General features: G+C 39.1%; 1 protein-coding gene across 1 annotated transcript; it reads left to right on the forward strand.

The window, feature by feature from the left end:
- Positions 1–8939: 8939 nt before the first annotated feature.
- Positions 8940–14239, forward strand: LOC307250903 (carbohydrate sulfotransferase 8-like; the record flags this gene model as incomplete). The annotated part of the gene is made up of 2 exons (XM_080028173.1): positions 8940–8975; positions 13136–14239. 2 exons carry the CDS (start codon positions 8940–8942, stop codon positions 14237–14239), a joined length of 1140 nt encoding a protein of 379 aa, XP_079884299.1.
- Positions 14240–22726: the final 8487 nt, after the last annotated feature.

Raw genomic sequence — 22726 nt, forward strand, 5'->3', positions numbered from 1 at the left:
ATTGACTTTAATCTGGAAAAAATTAAAAATTGTGGAGGAAAAAAAGACTTCAAAGAGGTCATCAAAAAGATAATTTAATCCCTCCCAAAGTGCCTGTGCACAAAGCTTTAAATGGCTTTGAGACAATCATTTTTTTAGATAAAAAACAAAAACATGCACGCAATTATGTTGTGAATTGTTTTGTTTGAAGGGTGCAGTCAAAGTCAGCAATCCTTCTCCAATAAAAGCCAGCAGGGAATTTAGCTCTTAAAGAGAAATAAATACACATATATATATATATATATATATATATATATATCAGTGGTGGGCCGATAACGGCGTTAACGGCTGCGTTAACGCCAGACTCTTATCGGGCGATAAAAAAAATATCGCCGTTAATCTCTTAATTCCACCTCCTGTTCGGCTCAGGGGAGATGCTGTTCGCCGTCGGGGTGAACCCCCTTCCGCACGTGAAGGCTCGCTTCACGTGCGGGAAAGCTATAGTGTGAGCGGCCACAGCTTGTATTTTGGTCATATCTAACACTGGACTGCAGGCCTATATAAAAGTGTTGTACCTTTGCTTTCTTTGGGTTAAAAAAAACTCCATCAACTCAGTATCCGTCTAGTCCAAAAAAACTCTGTCAGCTGCTGCTGCAGACGGTGTGCAGACGTGCTCGGAGAATCGGCATCGGCGCATCAACAGTCATTCAATGCAGCGGCAGTAATCATACAACCGAACGGTGTAGAAAGTCCCGTCAGTTAAAAATAGTGATCCAGATTTTAAATCCATGTTAAAATCGGAAGGATATAAAGCTAGTTAGCTTAAAAAAAGTAGCAAACATGTCAACTGTGATGTGTTCAGGCCGGCTCAGTAATATGATTGATGTGTTCAAATGCAACACAAAAAAAAAGAAATTTGAGATTTTGGCGAAACTTGTTTTCCCAGCAAGATAAAATAGATAGTAAAGATGGAATGGAATTATGACCTGTTTAATGTCCAATCTAGATCTATGATCATATCAGCAATTAAAGCAATAATACAAGTTCTATTTCAACAAAATAATAGAAAATTATCAATTTTGATATCAATAAAGACCTGGATCGTTAAGGAGTCTTGAAAATGGTATCAATATCAATACAAATTAACGATCTCCTGTCATCTGAGAGAAATTAAGATGATTTAATTTTTTTAACCGTTAGTATTTACCGGTTAAAAATATTATCGGTTGACTGGTTTACCATGGACATCCCTTATACTGTATAAATGTATATCATACATTGTATGTTTTTTTTTGTGTTATCCCAGTTAAGTTTATTATTAATTTTTTATCATTTAATATTACTTTTAATAGTTCCGGGACGTTGGAGCAATAACCTGGTGTTTTGACACTTCAGTGTGCACTGTGAATTTGAAGTAATGTTCAGTTTTTGAATAAAGATGCAGCATTTACAAATGTTTATTTTTTTTATCCGATTCATCGATTAATCGAAAAAATTATCGACCGATTAATCGATTATTGAAATAATCGTTAGTTGCAGCCCTAAACAATTCATCGTTACCTCTTATGGCCTACAGTTCAAAGTTCATGTTTAACTGAATAAACAGTTTGTAAACACAAGTACATCTTGTTGAACATTATTTATTTTCATCACCAATTATCATAGTAGAACAGCTTCCTCAAGCAGTTTGTGATGCATGTTGGAAACAGGAGATGAGCCCCTGGTCTGATGCGCCACCTGGCTTGAGAAACACGTTCTCAAAGACTTACTTTGAGTCATTATTTAGGAGCACACACATATTATGAATGAATTCAAATGAGACATTTTAATCTAGATTAATCTAGATTAATTTCAAAATTAATCTAGATTAATCTAGATTAAAAAAATTAATCTATGCCCACCTCTAATATATATATATATATATATATATATATATATATATATATATATATATATATATATGGCATTATAATAAAAACAAACAAACAAGGGAAACAATATTTCTACTTGTTTTATCAAATTATATAATTCCCTCATTATTTTTAAGATGCAAAAGTATTTTCTTAAATACTATTTTTCTGTTTGAATCAAAGCGATATGGTGTACATATATAAATTAGGTGGTTTTTAATTTCAGGTAAATGCAGCCCTTATTTCAGTACCACCATGGTCCAACAGTGTAAATAATAACTATTCTCACTCTGTGTTAACTGGTTTGTCCCAACCAGCAAAAAAAAATGATTTTCAAACCTTCTGGAGTTCTCATTTTTCACGTATTTAGAACGTGTGGTGGGGGTGAATGATCAGTCAATTGTCCATGTTAGGGCAGAGGTGTTTATTTGTATCAATCAGTAATCAGTACAACCAGGCTATTGCTGCATGTCAAATTTTGAGAAACTTGTTTACATTTGTGATAGTGAAATGGTACCCTATATGTCAGACTGGATGACTGAAGGATATGAAGGTAACATGTGTGGCCCTTCTTCTTGTAGATGATTGGATGTTGTTGTTGAAAGCCCTTGTTGATGTCAATGGTGTGTGAAAAATAGGTCACAGTTTAAGGAGATGCCAAGATTGAAAATTGGGTTTGGAATTAGGGGAAATGATGAGCATTTTCTTTGTTTCTGATACCTTGAGGTAAAGGAACGAAAAGCCCATTGTTTTTTTTTCTTAATAGGCCACAACTAGTGATGGGCGACATGGCCTAAAAATAAACCCCCAGACTTTTTTTCATACCACACTGATTTGCGATTGAAATAGTTTAAAAAAATATATAAATGAAAATGAGCAAACATGAATTTCCGTATAAGAAATCAAGTGCCAACCTATCTTGAACCAAACTACTAAACATATATTAATTAAGGTTCTTATAGATCAAACAAATGGCGCTTTTCCACCGCAGATGTAGCTCTCGACTCAACACGACTCAGCTCAACTTGGTTTTGGTAGCAGCACGTGTCGTTTTCCACAGCAGATAGTACCTCCTGAACGTGAGCGGGGTCGTCATACAAATGTCCAGAAAGCCAACTCCGAAGCCAAGTAGCAGAGCAAAAATGATGAGCAGTTGTTGTACTATTTACTGAACCAACTGCCAAAAATACGGATGGAAAATGTTTAAGGAAAACCACCCTTGTATCTGTTTGCTAAAACAAGTAGAAGAATATTGTGACGGTCCATTAAAAGGGAGGATTAGTGTCCCAATGTGTGACTCTGCCACTCAGTCAGCTGTAGGGATGTGTCACATACACCCCATGCAAGTAAACATGGGAATCATGAAGTTGACTGTTTTGTGCTTGTTTCAGGATACGTGTTTTCAAATGCAAGCCGGGTCTCAGTCTGAATAATTTATTGAGGTAATCAGTGCAGTCCGAGGTTTACAAGTAATGTAATCGCTCGCTATACTTTCTGTCCCAGCTGGCTACTAGGCTATATAGCTGCTAGCTGCCCTACATGTCTCCTCTCGTGTCGTGTACAGTATGTTTAAAGTAACATCCCTAACAACCAACACAACTGGGTGAGCTAAGCGAATATATGGACATTTCATTGAGTTTTTTTGGATCTGTGATACAATCAAATGAAAGAGAGCCAGAGAACGCTGCACTTTGCGAGACAAAATACACTCGAAAAGTCCGGGAGAGTTTTGGGAGTATATACATGAAGCCGGTAGGCTCTGGCCAATCAGTGGACAGCAGTCTGCTGACGTCACCTTTTAGCATCGGCTCAGCTTGCTTGAACCTCGAGCGAGGCAATACCCAAAAAGCAGCCACTACCAGGTACCATGTTTTTGAGTCGAGTTGAGTTGAGCTGATACCACGCAGTGGAAAAGCGCCAAAAGATGCATCCCACTATTGGGATTAATACAGTGCCAACCTAACTTTCACCAAAAAAAAGTACATCTATCTTCTTAAACTAAGATAAATCAATTGAGTGCAAAACTTGCTGTAACTTTTTGTAAAATAAACATAGTTGCATCAGTGCTTCTTCGCAAAATAAAATTGCATCCTGGAAGAAAAAACTTCACCTCCAGTGAATAAACCCAGCCTTCTCTACTGTATAGGGCAGGGCACCATGTCTTTGGCAATATGAAACACCACTCGACAGCTCGACATTTGAATGAAGAAACTCAATTTTCAGGATTCTATCAAGAACATAAAAAACTCACAGTCTTATCAGCTTCCCTTTGTTATTGGTAAAGGAGTGGTTTGCATATAGAGAACTGCAGTGTCTACTCTGGGCCTAGGTCAAGAGCTCCACAGTATCTTAATAAGATATGTGCCAATTAGGCCTACTGCATCTCGTCTTGGCCGAGATAATTCACTTAACCCCCGGCTCAGAGCTGACAGGTAGCCTTTGTTTACACATCCCTCCTCATGCAATCTGTCATGCCCTGTCCTTTACATGGTATTAAAACCAGCCACCTCCCAACACAGCTCCACATACAGCTCTCACTCTGACTCTCTGTTTCCATGGAAATATAACCTAGGAAGTATTTGCATCTCATAACCTTGAAAGTACTCCAAGTAAGATCAACTCTGAGAATATATTGTTCTCAAAATAAATTGTCATAACGGTAATCAGTGGCACATTTAATACTCCTTTTCAGCAGCTTCATATCTGTATAGTTCATTATTTCCTCTCCTGCTGTGTTCAGTGGCCAGTGATACCAGCATGCTATAGGAATTCGAAGATAACTCAGAAAAGAAGCCCAATATCGGAGCAAATTAAAACATGAAACAGATTATTATAGCTACCTACTTTCTAGCCCCACAAAGGCAGTTTCTTTTTATCATTAAAAGCAGTTTTGCAATTTGTGGCCGTGTATGGAGCTTTCTTTTCCTAAAGCACTGAATAGTATGTCCATTTAGAGGTGCAAGAAATAAAAACATTGCTTCAATGTTATCATTTAATTTGTCCGCGCTAAAGCGGACCCTCTATGTAAAACATCTTTAAATCAGAGACCCAGTGCCACGGGTTTTTAAAGATCAATGTGTTACCATTCTCAGCCCCACTTTATCCGGCACTCGGCGGTACAGAACGTTTACGAAACCAATAAAACACCTTGATATTCTTGTCTTGTTTTTCCCCATGTCCTGTCAAGTGTCTCTCCTGTTTGATTACTGGTCCAGCCCTAATGGGTCTCCCCTTTCTTTGATTATTTAAGCCCTTTTAATTTCTTTCTATTACTGAGTCATTCATGGCTTAAACCGTGCTTTGAATTGTGATCACCTAAGGAAGTATAAATGCTTCCAAACAGTCCATCAAAAGTCAAGCCAGTCTTAAGATGATGATGATAGACATTTTTTTTTGTGTTTGGTCTGCTAGCATGTCTTCAACCCTCAATTAATAATTGCTCACCCATCCTACTTCCCAGCAACTGTTCTGTAGCCCAGTCCTAAAGGATTTAAGCACCCACTGAAACATTGTTTTACCTCTTACCACAAGTTAAAACATCAATGGACCAGAGCTTGAATCCTAATACATTTTTTCTCAAGCGTTTTTCCTCTGATGAATCACTCCGGCATGATAGAGCCCTGTATTCCCAGACAGAGTCAAGTAGAGGAGGAGCATGTATGCAGAGTGCAGGTGTGGGTGGATTGTTGGGTAGAGAGTGGGGTGCAGCTGGTTAGGGTCACAAAAGCTCAGTGTGCTGAATGAGTAATAAAAGGTTTACGGTGGTACAGCACGAGTGCCTAGCCTGAATAGTAGGCTGGATGGTGCCACGCCTTGTCTGGCTTCTAGCACTCTCCTGGCCTGTCTCTGTTTAAAGCCAGGCATTTAACTAGTTCTCTCAGAATATAAGGGGGCACAGTCCTTCACTTAACAAGCTCATTATTCCACATTGTTTTTGTCCTTTGCTCCTCCTCTGCGGCAGTGGCAGAGAAAAGGCTGTTTGATGTATGTCTATGTTAGAGACTTGTACAAGGGTCTTTGAGAGGGAAGGATGATAATGGGTCCACTAATGATGTGGTCCTCGCTGATATGGATCCTTTCAGTAATGATGGGTCGTCTGCATGAATATTCAGATGCTTTTTTCGCCGAGAGGGAGGTGGATGATCAGGGTTTCTTTAGAGGGCAACCGAGGACAAGGCTCAAGAGCAGATTTGAGATTCCATCATCAGCAAAATTATAGTGAGACCACCTGAGAATCAAAGACAAACTCTTGTGATCCATGCTGTGAAATGTGATTTTGATATTTTGAGTTTACCGAAAGCATGTCGAGCTTCTCAAAGCAGTTACCAAAGGATAATTGACATTTGGAGAAAAAATAGGTTATTATTAGTTGACTGTTTCTTCCCATTACATAATTCCCCATAAGAGACTGCATCCTGATGTTCTGGCCTTAGTGCTGTTGAGAATATGTATTTGTTTGTGAATTCTACAGAGTAACGTACCCTCTAAGAAACATAAACTTTTAGATTAGACGATGTGTTGTTTCTGCATCGAACAGATAAAGCATCAGTTCGATAAATATTCCACTACGCAACTGTAGAAAATCAATAGCATAGTTATACTGAGTGGAAATTGACTGAGTGTGAAATGCAATCAAACAGCAGTTATTAACCTCAACCAAATATATACCACAGTGATAGATGATGTTTACAAATCCCCTTGAAAATCAGTTTGCATTGTGTTATTACTTGTTTCAGTTGTACTCCATCATGGAACATTTTGTCTTCCTCATTAAATCCTACTTTGGCTCCCTACTTGAGAGAGTATTGCATTTTCTAAGACAGAACTCATCCTGTATTTGTGAAAGATTTAAAAGCCTAGATTTATTTAATCAAATCAAGTCATGTCACATTAATTTCCAAAACAACTTGAAAAAGAAACCTTTGTCAAAAACTAGTGAACAGGACAACATAGAGTCCTAGAAGCTCTGTTTGTCAGAACCTTTTCCTTTGCAGAACAAATGATATTGATGAAGATCACATTAAGAAACAAAGCACATGTAATGCATCAACAATTCCTTATGAGGAAATGTGTCAGTGGTTCGGTAGACTGGCACTATAAAGGGTTTTACTCTGGTTCAAGGTGTGACATAGAATGGGAAAGTGTGAGAGTATTGACATCAACAGCTATGACAAACTTTTAACAACGGCTAGACAAAACACTTCTCAGAATGAACCAATTAACCCTTCAGAGATTTCAATTACCACCTAGACAGAGCTTTCAAGATCAATAACTAAGCGTGTATCTTGACAAGATGGTTGGAGTTACAAGGGGACTGTGTTACTCCATTGGTTTAAAACATCAGACACTATAATGCCTCGTTTCCACCGAGTAGAGCAGGTCGGGTCGGAGCGGTTCGATCCGGTTATTTTGGCTTTCCATTTGCCAAAAGTTGGGTAGGGTACGGATATAAGCGAGCCTAACCGCTCTAAGCAGGCCCTATTTTCGGTACTCCTCCGTTGGGGTATCAGCCGCCTGAAAGGGTGCCGAAAAGGTGGAGCTACACACTGCTGTCCGTTGATTGGTCGAAAGAATAATTTCTGCCGTGTGTAATCACCTCGGCAAGAGTGAAGAGAGACTTGCGTTTTGGCCAAAAAATATGAGCGCAGAATTGTTTATTGTGTGGTGTTTTTCCTCATCATTAAATTAATCAGGGGGTTACACTGTGTCCCACTGCTACGATATCACGTGGCTGCCGCAGCCAGCGCTGTTCGCTCACTGTCTCTATCGGCCGTCTCTGTGCATTGACCGGTATAATACGCTCACAACACGGGGGGAATAAATAAAGAAGCAGCTGGTTTGACCAAGCAAAAACAAGAGACTGCTGGCTTGACCACAGTTGTTCCACAGCCCTGTAGTTTCACCCATATTCTGGCGGCGGCGATCGGAGTCCAGCCTACACCCCGCCCTACCAATAAGGGTAGGATCGGCGGTGGAAACAGCCCTGAGGATTCTTAAAAGCGAGCTGTCCCGCTCTGAGCATCTCCCACCCGACCCGCTCTACTCGGTGGGAACGAGGCATAAGACTGTTGCTATTGTTGCTGGATTTGTTTCGCTGGCTATCACATTTGTGTGTTGTGATAAATATTCATTTGTTTCTCATGCGCCAATGTAAACTGATATCAAAGATTCACATCCTGTATCATTAGGGTTCATCAGGTATCATTAGGGTTAGGTGATCAGATAGCACAGCAGGACCCAAACTAGAGTGAAAATGTCACGGGCCACCTCCTTCGCTCACTCATCTTCTTTTTCCTCCTCTGTCTCTTCCTCCAGTGTCTCATATAGAAGAATGAAGACAGGCAAAGATACAGACCCAGACAGCAAAAGACTACATTCTAATCTAAAACAGCATTGCATCTGGGGAAATCATTTTATTCCCTCCCAATGATGCTAGTTTTAAGAGTGAGACAGGGATCAGCAGATCTCACCACAGCCCCTACCCCTGTGCAGGTTCCTATCACTTCCAACCTCAAATTGGAAGTGACAGGCCACTCAGGCAGAGGTGTCTTTGCTCCCCCCATCAGCAACCTTGCAGCCCCACTCAGAGCTGTCTGCCTGATTATATATCACCAGGATAGAGGAGAGCTACGGAAAGGAAATGTCCAGCTTGAGACAGACCACTAAACACGTCGTCTGTCCTGCTGCCGCACATCTGCCAATACACATATCACCTGTCCCTATGGCTGCCACAAAACCAATATGTATGTCTCTATCACTATCGGGCTGTCCCCTAGAAATTCAACAAACAGGGTTTTCCTTCTGTGTTCTGTCTTCTGTTTGGTCTGCAGACTTTTTCAAACTTCCTCTTTGGGACTTCTTTTTCCTTTCTTTCTTTCTTTCTTTCTTTCTTTCTTTCTTTCTTTCTTTCTTTCTTTCTTTCTTTCTTTCTTTCTTTCTTTCTTTCTTTCTTTCTTTCTTTCTTATTATCCGATGCATCTGAATACAGCAATTAATGTGTGTTTTTTTTATTCAAGTGCCTATTTTCTGTTCTCTTCTCTCTACCCAGGCATGGAGCTTGGAAGCACTCCACAACAGCCCAGAGAGGTATGTGTTTACTCCATATCTCCAAAAACAGAGTTACACACACACATGTTGCTCCCAACTGTTATCAGTTGTAAAAAAAACAAGTGATTGCCAGCCTTGTACCTCTCAGTGTGTCTGATAGCATCCATGTAGAGAAGATAACCTCACTGTGCATTCAGCCAGTTTTCACTGCATAAACTGTCCCTGTCGAACCAGGCCTAGATTTCACAGGATGTCATCACACCTTTTTCTTTCCATTTTTGACAGTAGAAGCTTCCTTTCTTGTATTTGGTTAGTTTTTTATCCATTCCAGCTGAATAGTAAGCTAACATTGATCTATAAAAAGCTCATTAATCAATTAGTTTTTTTTTCAGCATTCAAATTTGATTACTTATTATGATTATACATCCCTTGCCACCCAACTTTGCATTTCTATGTCAGTTCCTGTATTCTTAAGACAGTTATTTTCCCAAAAATAATTTAAATGAATTTGAAACTACTAATGCTGTGGTTCTAATGAATTGCCCCACAGCATTATGAAGGCATGGTGGATTTGAACCAGGCCATTATAATTATATTCAGACAAGGTTCAAATAGATCAACGGTAGAGCAACATCATGTTCAACTCCAAAACAATTCATAGGTTTCTTTGTCAGACAGGGGTCAAAGTAACACAAATTAAATGATACAATGGAGTAGATAAAAATTATTGTGAATTGATAAATGGAGTGGTATGAATTAATTAATTTAATTTAAAGTCGATTGAGTCGTGATTAATTTAATTCATTTTAGCCATGTTTTTATTATTTCCATTTAACATGTATCATTCACAACACTATCATTTAAGGACAGTTATTACAGGGGTGAAAGTGACAAGAATTCATTGATAATGATAATGAATGATCACATTAGGTTAAATTACGAGTGATAAAATATCATGCAAAGTGAAAACTATTGACAATTATCACATAAATTAGTAAAAAGTGTCACTATGTTTATCAACTCAACTGACATATCATTCACAACATGCAATTTTTGTTACATCCGCACATTTATCATTCACAGTGCAGAGTTGTTGTTACTTTCCCCCAAAGCAACCATGCCTTCTGACGTCCATCGAGTTTTCTCTTGTCGACTTGCTGTCCTGTCTGCTCCTGTGCTACTTGCCGTTTAAAAACGGAATAAGCAGGTCCTCCAAAGATGAACACTATTCTCAACCACATAATTTGAGTATTTAAGGCACATACTGATGAAAAACCCCCAGGTGTGCACCATAGGCCTCACCTGAAAAATTTGATATTTGAATTCCTGGTAATGCCTTTTGGATTGAAGGGAGGGCAAGATACCTTTCAAAGCCTAATGACACAGGTTTCCAAGAACTGCCTGTCTGATTGTTGTATAGTGTATTTGGATGACAAATCATCATATTTTCTAGAGACATCCAAACTCACTGACATCCACCGATTGCCTCCAGCAGTTCATGTGAGTGGCCACTTGTTGGCAGGTTTCAGAAAGGAGTAAACTCCTTTTAACCCAGTGGGATTAACTAACTGTCTGACTGTATAAAAAACATTGCGGTCACATGGCAGTGGAAGCGCTCCTCAGTCTGCTCCCCTAGCATTGAGCTAACCGCAGCTAACCAGGTTTCCCCGTCATCTTTCTCTCCGTGCCCACCCTGTCCCATTAACTGCCAGAGGCCTCATAAAAAACAGACATTTAATAAAGTGGATGTAATAGGCATAATTAAAGTTTTGAGCTACAATTCAGAGTTGTTTGACTGGCAGAAATCTGTTTAGATTAGAACTTAATGAGCGCAACACATTCACTGTATTAGCCAATAGAAAATAGCATGTTTATTATTGGGATCCCAAAAAACAAGGATTAAACCCCTTATTGGCTATTTGAAGGGGAAGAAGGTTATTCACTGATAACAATTAACATATTAAAAACTAAATAACCTCTGGAGCTTGCCGTGGCCGTTATTTAAGTTGTAAATTGTAATTTTCACTTAGTAGAAGCAGTGAAGGCTTCTGGTCTTTTTTTTCATAGAATAAATAGGCCCAAACATGGCCTAAACCAACACTGCTCTTCGGGAGCCTTCCATAATGCTTCGCGTGGAGCAGTGGTGCGGCCGGTGTTGACCATTGACTGTTCGATATACAGTCCCGGACAAAAGTCTTGTCACGTATCCATTTTGTAGAAACAACAGCTCATAACCTGACTTTTAATTAATCCATTGGTTTTAGAAATGGCTCATATGAAAGCTAAAACCCTCACAAATGATGTTTAATAAACACAAATAAATGTTCTTCACTGAAGAAATATTAATCATTTAATGAACACAGAAAGGTCAGATGTTGGCAGGACAAAAGTTGTGTCGCCTACAGAGAGTAATGTGAAAATTTAACAAATAATTTACTTCAAATACAAAAATACGTTGCATAACATCAGTGAATTAAGTAGTGGTGCTGTGATATCCCCATTTAATATCTTGTATGACTTCCATGAGCTTGAAGGACTGCATCCATGCGGTTTGACAATGATTTATATAATTTATTGATGAAGTCATCAGGAATAGCAAAGAAAGCAATCTTACATGCCTCCCAGAGTTCATCAAGATTATTTGGTTTGGTCTTTCATACTTCCTCTTTCATTCTACCCCAGACATGCTCAATGATGTTCATGTCTGGTGACTGGGCTGCCCAGTCCTGGAGCACCTTGATCTTCTTCGCCTTGAGGAACTTTGATGTAGAGATGGAAGTATGCGATGGAGCAACCATGTGATGTAATTCAACCGAAGATTCATCTGAGAAATTCACCTTCCTGGTCAAATCAGTGCCCAGAAACCAGCCCTAAACAAAAGGCAATTAAAAAAAAAGTGTGGCATTTTCTAAGGCCCACTGCCTGCTAAAAGTATGGATGCTGGAAAAGTGGCAGAAGGTGGATTTCTCAGATGAATCTTCGGTCGAATTTCATCACAGCCGCTGCAAATATTGCAGGAGACCTACTGGAGCGTGCTTGGATCCGAAATTCACCCAGAAAACAGTTAAGTTTGGTGGTGGAAAAATCTTGGTCTGGGGTTACATCCAGTATGGGGGTGTGCTAGAGATTTGCAGGGTGGAAGGCAATATCAATAGCCTAAAATATCAAGATGAATTAGCTACTTCTTACATTCCCAACCATAAAAGGGGTCAATTTTTTCAGCAGGGTGGTGCTCCATCGCATACTTCCATATCTACATCACAGTTCCTCAAGGCGAAGAAGATCAAGGTGCTCCAGGACTGGCCAGCCCAATCACCAGACGTGAACATCATTGAGCATGTCTGGGGTAGAATGAAAGAGGAAGCATGAAAAACCAAAGAATCTTGATGAACTCTGGGAGGCATGTAAGATTGCTTTCTTTGCTATTCCTGATGACTTCATCAATAAATTGTATGAATCATTGTCAAACCACATGGATGCAGTCCTTCAAGCTCATGGAAGTCATACAAGATATCAAATGTGGATATCACAGCACCACTACTTAATTCACTGATGTTATGCAACATATTTTTGTATTTGAAGTAAATTATTTGTTACATTTTCACATTACTCTCTGTAGGCGACAACACTTTTGTCCTGCCAACATCTGACCTTTCTGTGTTCATTAAATGATCAATATTTCTTCAGTGAAGCAAATTTATTTTATTTTATTAAACATCATTTGGAAGGGTTTTAGCTTTCATATGAGCCATTTCTAAAACCAATGGATTAATTAAAAGTCAGATTATAAACTGTTGTTTCTACAAAATGGATAAGTGACAAGACCGTACAAGAGATATATGGGCATGATTTCCTTTCCCCAACATCACCTCTCTGCCCTTTTTTGGATCGATGGAAACAGGCAGAATCAGACACTCTAAGATGGCAGCGCCCTGAACGGAGAATTTTAGGCTTTATTTATTCTCTGGAGAAACAGACAGGTGATGTCACGGTTGCAATGCCTATCTTTTAAATACAGTGTATTGGCTAAACATGCATTTCTGGTAATACAGTTCAGATTTACAACCTCATTAAGTCAAACGTGTATTCCTCTGTTATGAACTTCTTGCACATGTTTTTACATTATAATCTGAAATATTGCTGTTTGGAAAACCCATGTTTGCTGCAGTCTACTACAACTTGTGACTCTCCCTTTGCAGGACAGAGAAAGAGTGAGATCTGACAATTATCACGACCATCAAGCAGCAGACGGCATCTTGTCCAGCCCGATTCCTCCAGTTCAGTTCCCCAACTTTGAGGACAGTAGACAGACGGTCACCCCTGAGTCTCAGGACATGAGCTCCCTTTATGTATCCAAAAGACAGCGCAAACTGTTGAAAACAAGTCCCCAGATCCACCATACAACCAATAAAGGATTCTCTTCCTCTCTTTCCTCCTCATCCTCGGGTTCTTTTTCCCCTGAGAGCTGGAAAAAGCTCTCCGATATCAAAGAAATACGCCGGCAACTAATGAAGGAGATGTGTGCTAAATACAAAAGCAGCATCTCCAAGACTATCACACATCGTCATGTGGGTTCCCTCTACGTGGAGGACAAGTACAAAGTGTTGTACTGCCAGGTGCCCAAAGCTGGCTGTTCCAATTGGAAAAGGACCCTGATTGTGCTGGCGGGCAAAGCCAAAAATGCTGAGAAAATCAACCATGATGCAGTTCATTATGGTGGCAATCTCAGAACTCTAAACAGCTTTAACCAAGAGGAAATCATGCACCGTCTAAAGACATACACCAAAGTCCTCTTTGTTCGAGAGCCCTTTGAGAGAATGGTATCAGCTTTCAGGGACAAATTTAATAATCCCAACCCATACTACCACTCCCTCTTTGGGAAACCCATCATCTCCAAGTACAGAAAGAACGCATCCTTGGAAGCCCTGAAAACAGGTGACGGGGTCATGTTCAAGGAGTTTATCCAGTACCTGCTGGATGTCAACCGGCCAGTGGGAATGGACATCCACTGGGATCAGGTGAACCAGCTCTGCCACCCTTGTCACATAGATTATGACTTCATCGGCAAGTTTGAGAACATGGAGGAAGAGTCCAACTTTGCCCTGCGATTGGCCGGGGCACCACCCAACATCACGTTGCCAAGTTTTAAAGATAGAAATCCAGTTGACAAGAAGACCTCATTGAATATTACACAAAAATACTTTTCACAGATCAGCCTGGCCGAGAGACAGCGACTCTATGACTTCTACTACATGGACTATCTGATGTTTAATTACACCAAGCCTTTTAATGATTTGTATTAACTGAATATTAGACACTTCAAAGTCACATTCCACTAGGTGTAAATCTCTACCATGATATAAATCTTAACTCAAAAAGGCTCATTGACATTCTCATATGGACTTTTGCATCCAAGCAAAGGGATCAGAGACCAAACTTATTCCGAATTTATTGATTTTTATGAATACATTTCTACCAGAATATCTTCATTTTTAGAGAACAAAGATTAAAAGGTTCATGATTTCCTATAAATGCAGAAAATTTATCTGAAATTCAATTAATTCACAACTGGAACTTGATAAGTTTGAATATAAAGAATATTATTAAATATAGTTAAGATAGTTATCGTTCAACAAGATTTAATATTATGCCCTCCTATAAGTCAAATAGCATTTGCAAATGTATTGTATCGTTTAATTCACGGTCAGCAAAGGGGTCAGGATTTGATAAAGGTTCTAAACGCATTGCTTAATTAAGAAGGGATTTCAGCTTTGAGTAAAGTATGTTATGCAAGCCCCTACCATGCACCTTTAAAATAATTGTGTATTTACATCATCTATTCAACACCACAAAAAAAATCTAATTGTAACATTCCTTGGTCGGCCTTACATGAAAATCAAGCTATGATCACCGCCCTGCACTGCATTTATTTCTAATTATCTATGGATGTGCTTCTTTTTTAACATTTACTATTTGATTTACAGCAGATTAGGCATAAGTATACCTCCATGTATTAATGCATAGTGAAACAGATGTTTCATAGTAATGTTTTACTAGACATAAACCATAACAAAATGAAACATGGTGATGTAAACAAAGAGTATACATTCTAAAATGTGTAAATTGCTGCCCACTCAGAAGCTGTGTGCACTTACTGTAGCATTTTTGTACTTCTACCTTTGTCTAAGGTTTTGTTTTAGTCAAACAAATACACTTGCTGTGGAATCTCCATAACTATAGGTATTTACTTTGGTGACTACTAATGTTAAATGCAGTACATCAAAGTACTTACAGGGTAAAAAGTGTTTATGTTAATATCTCTTACTTTAATGCCTAGTGTTGCAGTCTTAATCATTTTAGAGGTTTTACTGCAGAGTCGGTTGACAGAATTGGGGCGCAAATAAATTAGACTTGACATAGAAAAAATAAATCTGAAAAAAAAAAATGATTTCTTGAATTGGTTTCATGGCGGTCTTATGGTATGATTGATTTTGACAGAATGAAAAATAAAAAAAATAAGCATGATCAAAAGTAAAATCTTAGTCGCCAAACACGCCCTTAACAGCCATGATTTAAAAATCTCGATATCACATACATAATCTACAGTAATCCCATACCGTCTGTAAGTATAACATCAAATGTACAGTATACCGTATCACCATATAGGCTTTTTCTGACACTATGTGTAAAATTGTATAATGGGCATTCAGATGACTATATATTTTTCTATGTATTTCTAATATATATATATTCAGTGCTTTGTTGTGATGATATGTTAATGTTTCCTTTTTTGATGTCATTGGTTGTGTTTTTTAGTAATACCAGTGCAGTCTTGTGAAACAGAAGGGTTTCTTTTCAATATATCCAGCAGCTGAAAACCATACAATTTTTAAAGTGCAGTAGAGAACTTGTTTTGAGTGATGAACCGATGCCACACACTGCTTTTGGAGGTAAAAGGACTTTTCAACAAAGCTGGATATATGGAATTTTGAAAATGAACTATCACATGACTTATCCCTAATCTGTTTGGTCCCGTAATGGGAAAAAACGACCCTGTACAGATGAGCTGCATTCCGCCTAGTTACCCATCCTGGATAATGACATTTTTACCCATGGCAACTCCACTGTGTGTGTGTGTGTGTGTGTGTGTGTGTGTGTGTGTGTGTGTGTGTGTGTGTGTGTGTGTGTGTGTGTGTGTGTGTGTGTGTGTGTGTGTGTGTGTGTGTGTGTGTGTGTGTGTGTAAACCATTCATCAGATTAGCTGTATCCATAAGATTGCACTGACTGAATGGAGACCTCAGCCAAGGTTTTTCCAAATCAAAGTTGAGTTTAAATAGTCTTAGTTCACAGTTTGGGTTTACTGTATAATAAGTGCAATGAAGAAGTGATCGAATATGATGACTATGACACCAAAATAATAGATGCAAATGAATATATGGGTGGGTTATATTTAAAAACAAAATAGAGTCGATTTAATTCAAGATAACAAATCAGACTAAAACTGAAATGGGCAACTTGTATATTTTTTACTAGCACACTGCAAAGCTGAGCTATTGTGATGCTGGGAACATCATTGAACTAATAGTCTATAAAGTTGCAGTCATTATTCAGGTATACACTTTTAAGCTCACTGACTATGTGTTTTATGTAACAAAAAACTTTTATAAAGAGATGTGTTTGCCTATGGGTAAAGGGAAATTAATATGATTGAAGTCTATACAAACTATAATCAACTTTCTAAGACCTTTAACAATTGTGGTGGCATAACCCTTTTACCATGATGATAATTGTATGAAAATTGTCAGTAAAGTGTGTTGGCTTTTGCAATTCCAAAATGTAATCTTTGTTTAGGTTGAGGTCAGGTTATATATAGTCAATCTATGGCCAAAACAGCTATTGCATTATGAAGAGTAATTCTCACAAATACTGTCATATAGTTTTCTTGGTATGTGGGTATATGGACAGATTTAACACACTGTGTACAGTAAAAAGTGAATGTATAATTGTTAATCATTGGTGCAAAAGTGTATACAATATGATCTTAACCCCTTTGCCTTATTTTACACTGCCAATCAAATGGTGTATTTCAGGAAGACATTCTTCAGGTGGTTATCATTTGAGGCTGATGAGTGTCTACTAATAAATTGTCTCTCTGCATTTTCAAGGTATGTTCTGTTTTTTGTTTTATTTTCTTGCAGAGGTGTTTTTAGTTTGTTTGTCTTAAGTTTAATGGTTCCTGCACTTTGAAGAGTCAGCTAATGAGCTCCAGGATGAAAATCAGTAGTGAGAGGCTTTGCTTTGGCTTATTGTTTACTGGTATTTATGCCTATTTTAATTCATTATATTTCTGAATGCAGTAGAAAGCCAGACTGAGTCTATTCAACATTGACTTATCTGTGAGGATGTATTAAGGCACAGAAGCACTTTGAGCTGGGCAAATGTCAGTGAGCATGCTCACATTGTCTATGTTTGTATGCCTCTTACAGGTATAATATTTACTGGTTTTACCATATCACCATTGTGATATAGTTAGTTTAGCATAGTCTAGCTGATGTTGACTCTATACAGAATTTTGCTGTGTTCGCCCATAAGCCACAGTAGCCTATTGGACAAGTTGAAATGTTTGTGAGAAATGAACTAAACTCATCAGAGTAAAGTTATTTAAGACACACAAACAAAGTCAAGTATATTTTCTGCAGAAAGGGCCAGGCTTCTATCTCAGTGATTGAGGAGGATAGAATGACAACAATCAGTCCCAGTTTGCAACCTTGTATGCAGTAGAATTACGTGCATCTGTTAAAACAATTGAAAGCCACCGGACAGGTGATGGGATCAAACTCCTTATTTTGACACCATGACGAGAAAAACTTTCAACTTCGTTGGTAATTGGCTCGTGTGGAAGGTGCCCTGGCACTTTTTATCGTCTTAAGGACGGCCTCGCTCAGATCCTGAGAGATGGACTGAGGAGGGGCCAGGCCCACAACTGCATTACAGTGGGGTTCAGATGCCAAATTTGGCAGAGAGAAGGTCTGCCCTGTGGGCCAGGGTTGGCAGTGAACAGGGCGGAAGAGGGCCGGGAACCAACGTCCCCCCCCGGTGAGCGTTGGCCCACTAACAGGACCCTATAGCACCTCTGTGCAATCCTGTTCAGCACATGGCGTACCAATAAAAGTGGAGGGAAAGCGCGGCACAAGCCTTCCGGCCACCCTAGAAACAGTGCATCCAGGCCAAAAGGGCTGCATGGTTGTCTCAGGGGGAATCACCCATGGCAAGGATTTGTCTCCCTGGATGCAAAGAGATCCACTTGGAATGTTCAAAGGTGAGCTGACATGTACGCCACAACCTCTGGGTATAGTCCATTAAAACTATAATAATACGTGTTCGTTTGTTCGGAATTATGGAAGGTAAAAAAATAAAAGATGACAGAAAAATGTTTCCAATTTCTCAGTTGTTGTTTAATGAAGTCAAATCACAGGACAGCGGATGCAGGTTTCAGAGACAGCAAAAGTCAAAAAAGTGAAAAAGTGATCTGCCTTCTCAACAGCAAGGCTTTTTAAACATCTCTAAACAAAGGGTAATGATTGGTCTTTATTGTGTTATGTGTTTTCAGAGATCATCCTCTTCCTGTCGTCTTCTCCTTGCTCCCGACCTGCACTATGCTGGAGAAGGGAATTATGCTTCTGGCCTTGAATGTATCTATGGCTTGGTCAGCTGAGTACGGAAACTACAGAAGGCCTTTGTTTAAAAAAGATACATCGCCTTGCCTCTAGCCTTATATTATGGGAAAAACATCGTAAAGTTTACAACAAGTTTTTATTGCTACTTCTCCCCCTCCAACTGTCCCTGCTCACGAGCCTGAAATGAGAACATTATAGATCACATGTTATGAATGTATCGATTGTTCAATTGATTATATAAGAGTAAATGCAATTAATGATGGGGGCTATAACATCATTAACATTTAAAAATTAAAATCCTAACAAATTCCCTCAATAAATACGTAATAACGTATTTCTAATTAAGCTAAATAGAGGTTGGGACTAAATATCAATATAAGTCTTGTCCACCTAGCAATCATCTTTATTAGGTAAATACTAAACATCAGACCCTCAATACGTTCTAGTGAAACAACTAAAGTAATTACCAACATACACAACAATGAAAGGAAAATCAGTGAGTGATACAGAGGGAAACATTAGACTCATTTTTACATTTATCAGAGTAAAAACAACACTAAACAGTTTAATTAAACATTTTAAACCTTCATGATCAGTGGCATTAGTTAATTTAAATGGCGCAGTACCTAAAATGGGTCTAACCTTGGCGCAAGCCAGGCAATCAGTTTTACCAGTAGAAAAGGCAGTTTACGTTACCCGCACCAGGCATTCGTAATTTGTCATTTTATCCAGTTTCAAGGGGCCAACTTGCTTACAAAAAATGACGTTAGTTAGATAAGTGACAAATCTCAGTCTGAAAGTTAGAAGAAACAGTATTAGACATTACATTGATTTTCAAACGACTAACACAAAACATAGAATCTTTCACTTCAGGGGTTCAAAGTCAAATACAAAGGGTTAACATTTCTAATTTCACATTCTAGTTGTGGTTTACCTTTACTAAGGGTGATTCTTTTGTTAATATCAAGAACCCACCCCCACCCTTCACATGCACATCTCCCCATAATCCCAGATGGAAAACAATTACCACAGGTTATTGTATGGTGATCAAGGGGTCAGTGGCTCTGAGCACGTCCAGAGCATGCATTTACCTTAAGATTGGGGCCTATCAAAAATGGGCAGGACACTTAATCAGTGATACAGTGAGTAATACACAAGTTGGTGGCGGCTTTTTTCTTTTTAGACAATTAGTTTAACTTATCCGTTTTAGAGCCGACACCTGGTTGCAAATTATTTAACTAGCCTCTTCTAAAGGAGAGGTCGGTAGAGAGGAAGGTGCACAATTTGTGAGGTGGGGCCAAAATGCTCCAGCTTTACCTTTTACTTAGAAGTACGTTCAATTATTGCTTACCGGTTTCACCACCTAGGTTCAAGCTCACCTTCTCTGTGAACGTGAACTTTGACCTGCACCCACTCTCCTACCTGTAGGTCTGGAGTCTTGCTAGGAGTTGCTCCTGGCCCAGCCTGCGGCTGCACCTGGTCAAAACAAAGCTTGAGACAGACAATTAGCACAGTTAAATCTCGTAACAGTTAATTTGCCAGACATCAGAAGAAGGCACGTGACCTCCCTCTCCTGACGTCCCTGGCTTAGCAGCAATTCATGTGGTGTGAAGTGCGTGTGTCTGTATGTGTATGTGTGTAGCCCCTGAAGAGGTTGTCATTGACATGAGCGCCAGCGGCGGGGTGTCGGTTATCTTACATAACCTATATAATCTTAACCTATATAATCTCCCTCTTTTTTACACCATGTTGTGGTGTAAAACTCAATAAAACAAAACAAAACTGAAAAAGAAAAACTTAACTGACTGAAGTCCCTCAATTGGAGCAAACGTAACTACATTAACTTTAATGATACCAAAAAAATAAAAGTAAAACAACCTGTGGATTTATTCAAAAACCTAAAACATAAAGAAAAACTATTCTCATCCTCTTCGTGAAGGGGAAAAACAAAAACAGTCTGCGAAGAATAACTAAAACTACCCTAATGTGCTTTACTGGCCTGTTTGGGTAACATGAGGAAATCAAGGGTCAAATTAATTTTAACCTACAGCATCTAATCGCTATCTAATTTTGTAATGGCAGAAGGGGCAATAACTCAGTAAGGTTCAAGTAAACTAATCACTGCCTGAATAGAGCTAAATTCAAAGGGGAACACAGGGCCAAAAAATAAAATAAAATAAAATAAATCTAGGGGATGGACGGTGGGGCCGGCAATAGAGCAGCAACTCTAGAACATTATTGTCTCTGGTGGCTTTGAGGAGCAGGCAACAATTGGTTCTGCAAGTTGTGGACAGAACTGGCCTGTAGCGGGCACAGGAGACCCATCAGTCCTCCTCTAGGTAATCCAGTGTATTCTCTTTTCCCTTATCTCGTATTAGTCCATGGCTGTGAAGTTTATTATTAACCCTCCACCGTTGTGCCGCGCGAGGAATTCCACAAATCATTTTCTCTTTGGGGGTCTCAGTGTCCCCCGCTCGTGGCACAAACACTGCTGTGTGAGGATATGCACTTTTTTGCGTCCACTTTTATGTCGGATCGCTTCTCTTTATTTCAGCCACAGCGTTCACAGAGATCGCCACACTCTGACGCCTTTGTGCTCACAATGTGCCACCAAACTATATTTTCACTGGTCGCCACTTCTCCAACGGGTACTTCGGCGTGACCGCAGCGATCCACACCCTGTGGAATCTATTTTTCCATTTCCCTTTCAGTCTGCGATTGCAAAACAACAACTGAAAGAGGCTTTGTTGAAAGCCTGGAAAAGCATCACAAAAGAATAATGCAAAAGTTTAGTGATGTCAATGGGTCACAGGCTTGATGCGGTTATTGCAAGCAAAGTATTTGCGACAAAATATTACAGTTTATTCACTTTAATTTATTTAAGGTCTATCTGTTCCAATACTTCTGCTCGCCTAAAAATGTGGTGTTCCTTTACAAAAACATGCTATCTTCTAAGTTGTGTATCGGATCCAGATGTTAATACCTGGAAATGACAGCTGAAATGTTGAGCTATTGTCTCATATTCGTCGTTTGGTGTCAAACCCAAATGTTTCCAGTCTACAGCAGAAATGGAATTGGCCTCACCGTTCCAATACTATTGGAGGGGACTGTATAAAAGCACATTTATAACAGTTTGCACTGTCCAAAGTGCTGAACATAGTGCAATCAGTAGGTAAACAATTAAGGTAAAATAACAATACCCAAAATAAAAGACATAAAGCCCATACATCCATATATAAACAAAGATAGTAGTGCAGAGGTAAGATATAATGGGGAGGAAAAACCAGGGTGTACAGATGGGTTTTGAGCCTTGATTTAAAGGCAGAAATGGAGGGGGTATCGCATATGCCAGGTGGCAGTTGGTTCTACAAGGGCGGAGCAGCTAGTGCAAAGTACATTTCTGAGAGTTGTGCCATTGGCATGGCTGCATACACTGGTCACCAAAAGAAAGTGATTGTCTACAGTAGACTTAACAACACCACTGATGAGAGTTCAGATGGCCAGAAAGATGATGATGGTGACTTTGTCATTGTGAGCTTTTGCAGGTAAAACCATTAGATCTGCTAGGCCTTGTTTAAGAAAATTGTCTTGAATCTTTGTCAACTATTTACTTTATTTACTTTAAATACACCTTAAATAAGTGATTGTCTAATGGATTTTTCTTGCATTACAGTTTGAGATATATATCAATGGCGCAATTTACCCCATGGTATTCTCTCCAACGGCACAACTTACACCACACCGGGGGCAAGTTGTGCCACAAGACAACTTGTTTTTCGAAAGCTAAATTTCTTCAACAGTTTATTCCAGATCCCCTATGGGTAAATATGGGCGTTACATGAAGCCCGCAAAGGCTGCGCCACATTTAGAGTTGATTGTGATTTATAAAGGGAAACAGGCGTAGGACGTGAGTGCGCACTGTTTTATAAATCCTAAATTTCTTCCGTACGCCAGCTTCCACGTGAATCCCATGCAAAGCTTTATAAATGAGGCCCCTGGAGAGGAGGTCTGCTCCTATCTTCAAAATACACTGTTGAGAGTCATATTAACTTCATACCAGCAGCAGTCGCTGTAGTTTCATAGGAATTATTTATGAAAACTCTATGTAGTAAG

Source organism: Ammodytes marinus (genome assembly GCF_949987685.1).
Source record: "Ammodytes marinus genome assembly, chromosome: 1".
Lineage (NCBI taxonomy): Eukaryota > Metazoa > Chordata > Actinopteri > Uranoscopiformes > Ammodytidae > Ammodytes > Ammodytes marinus.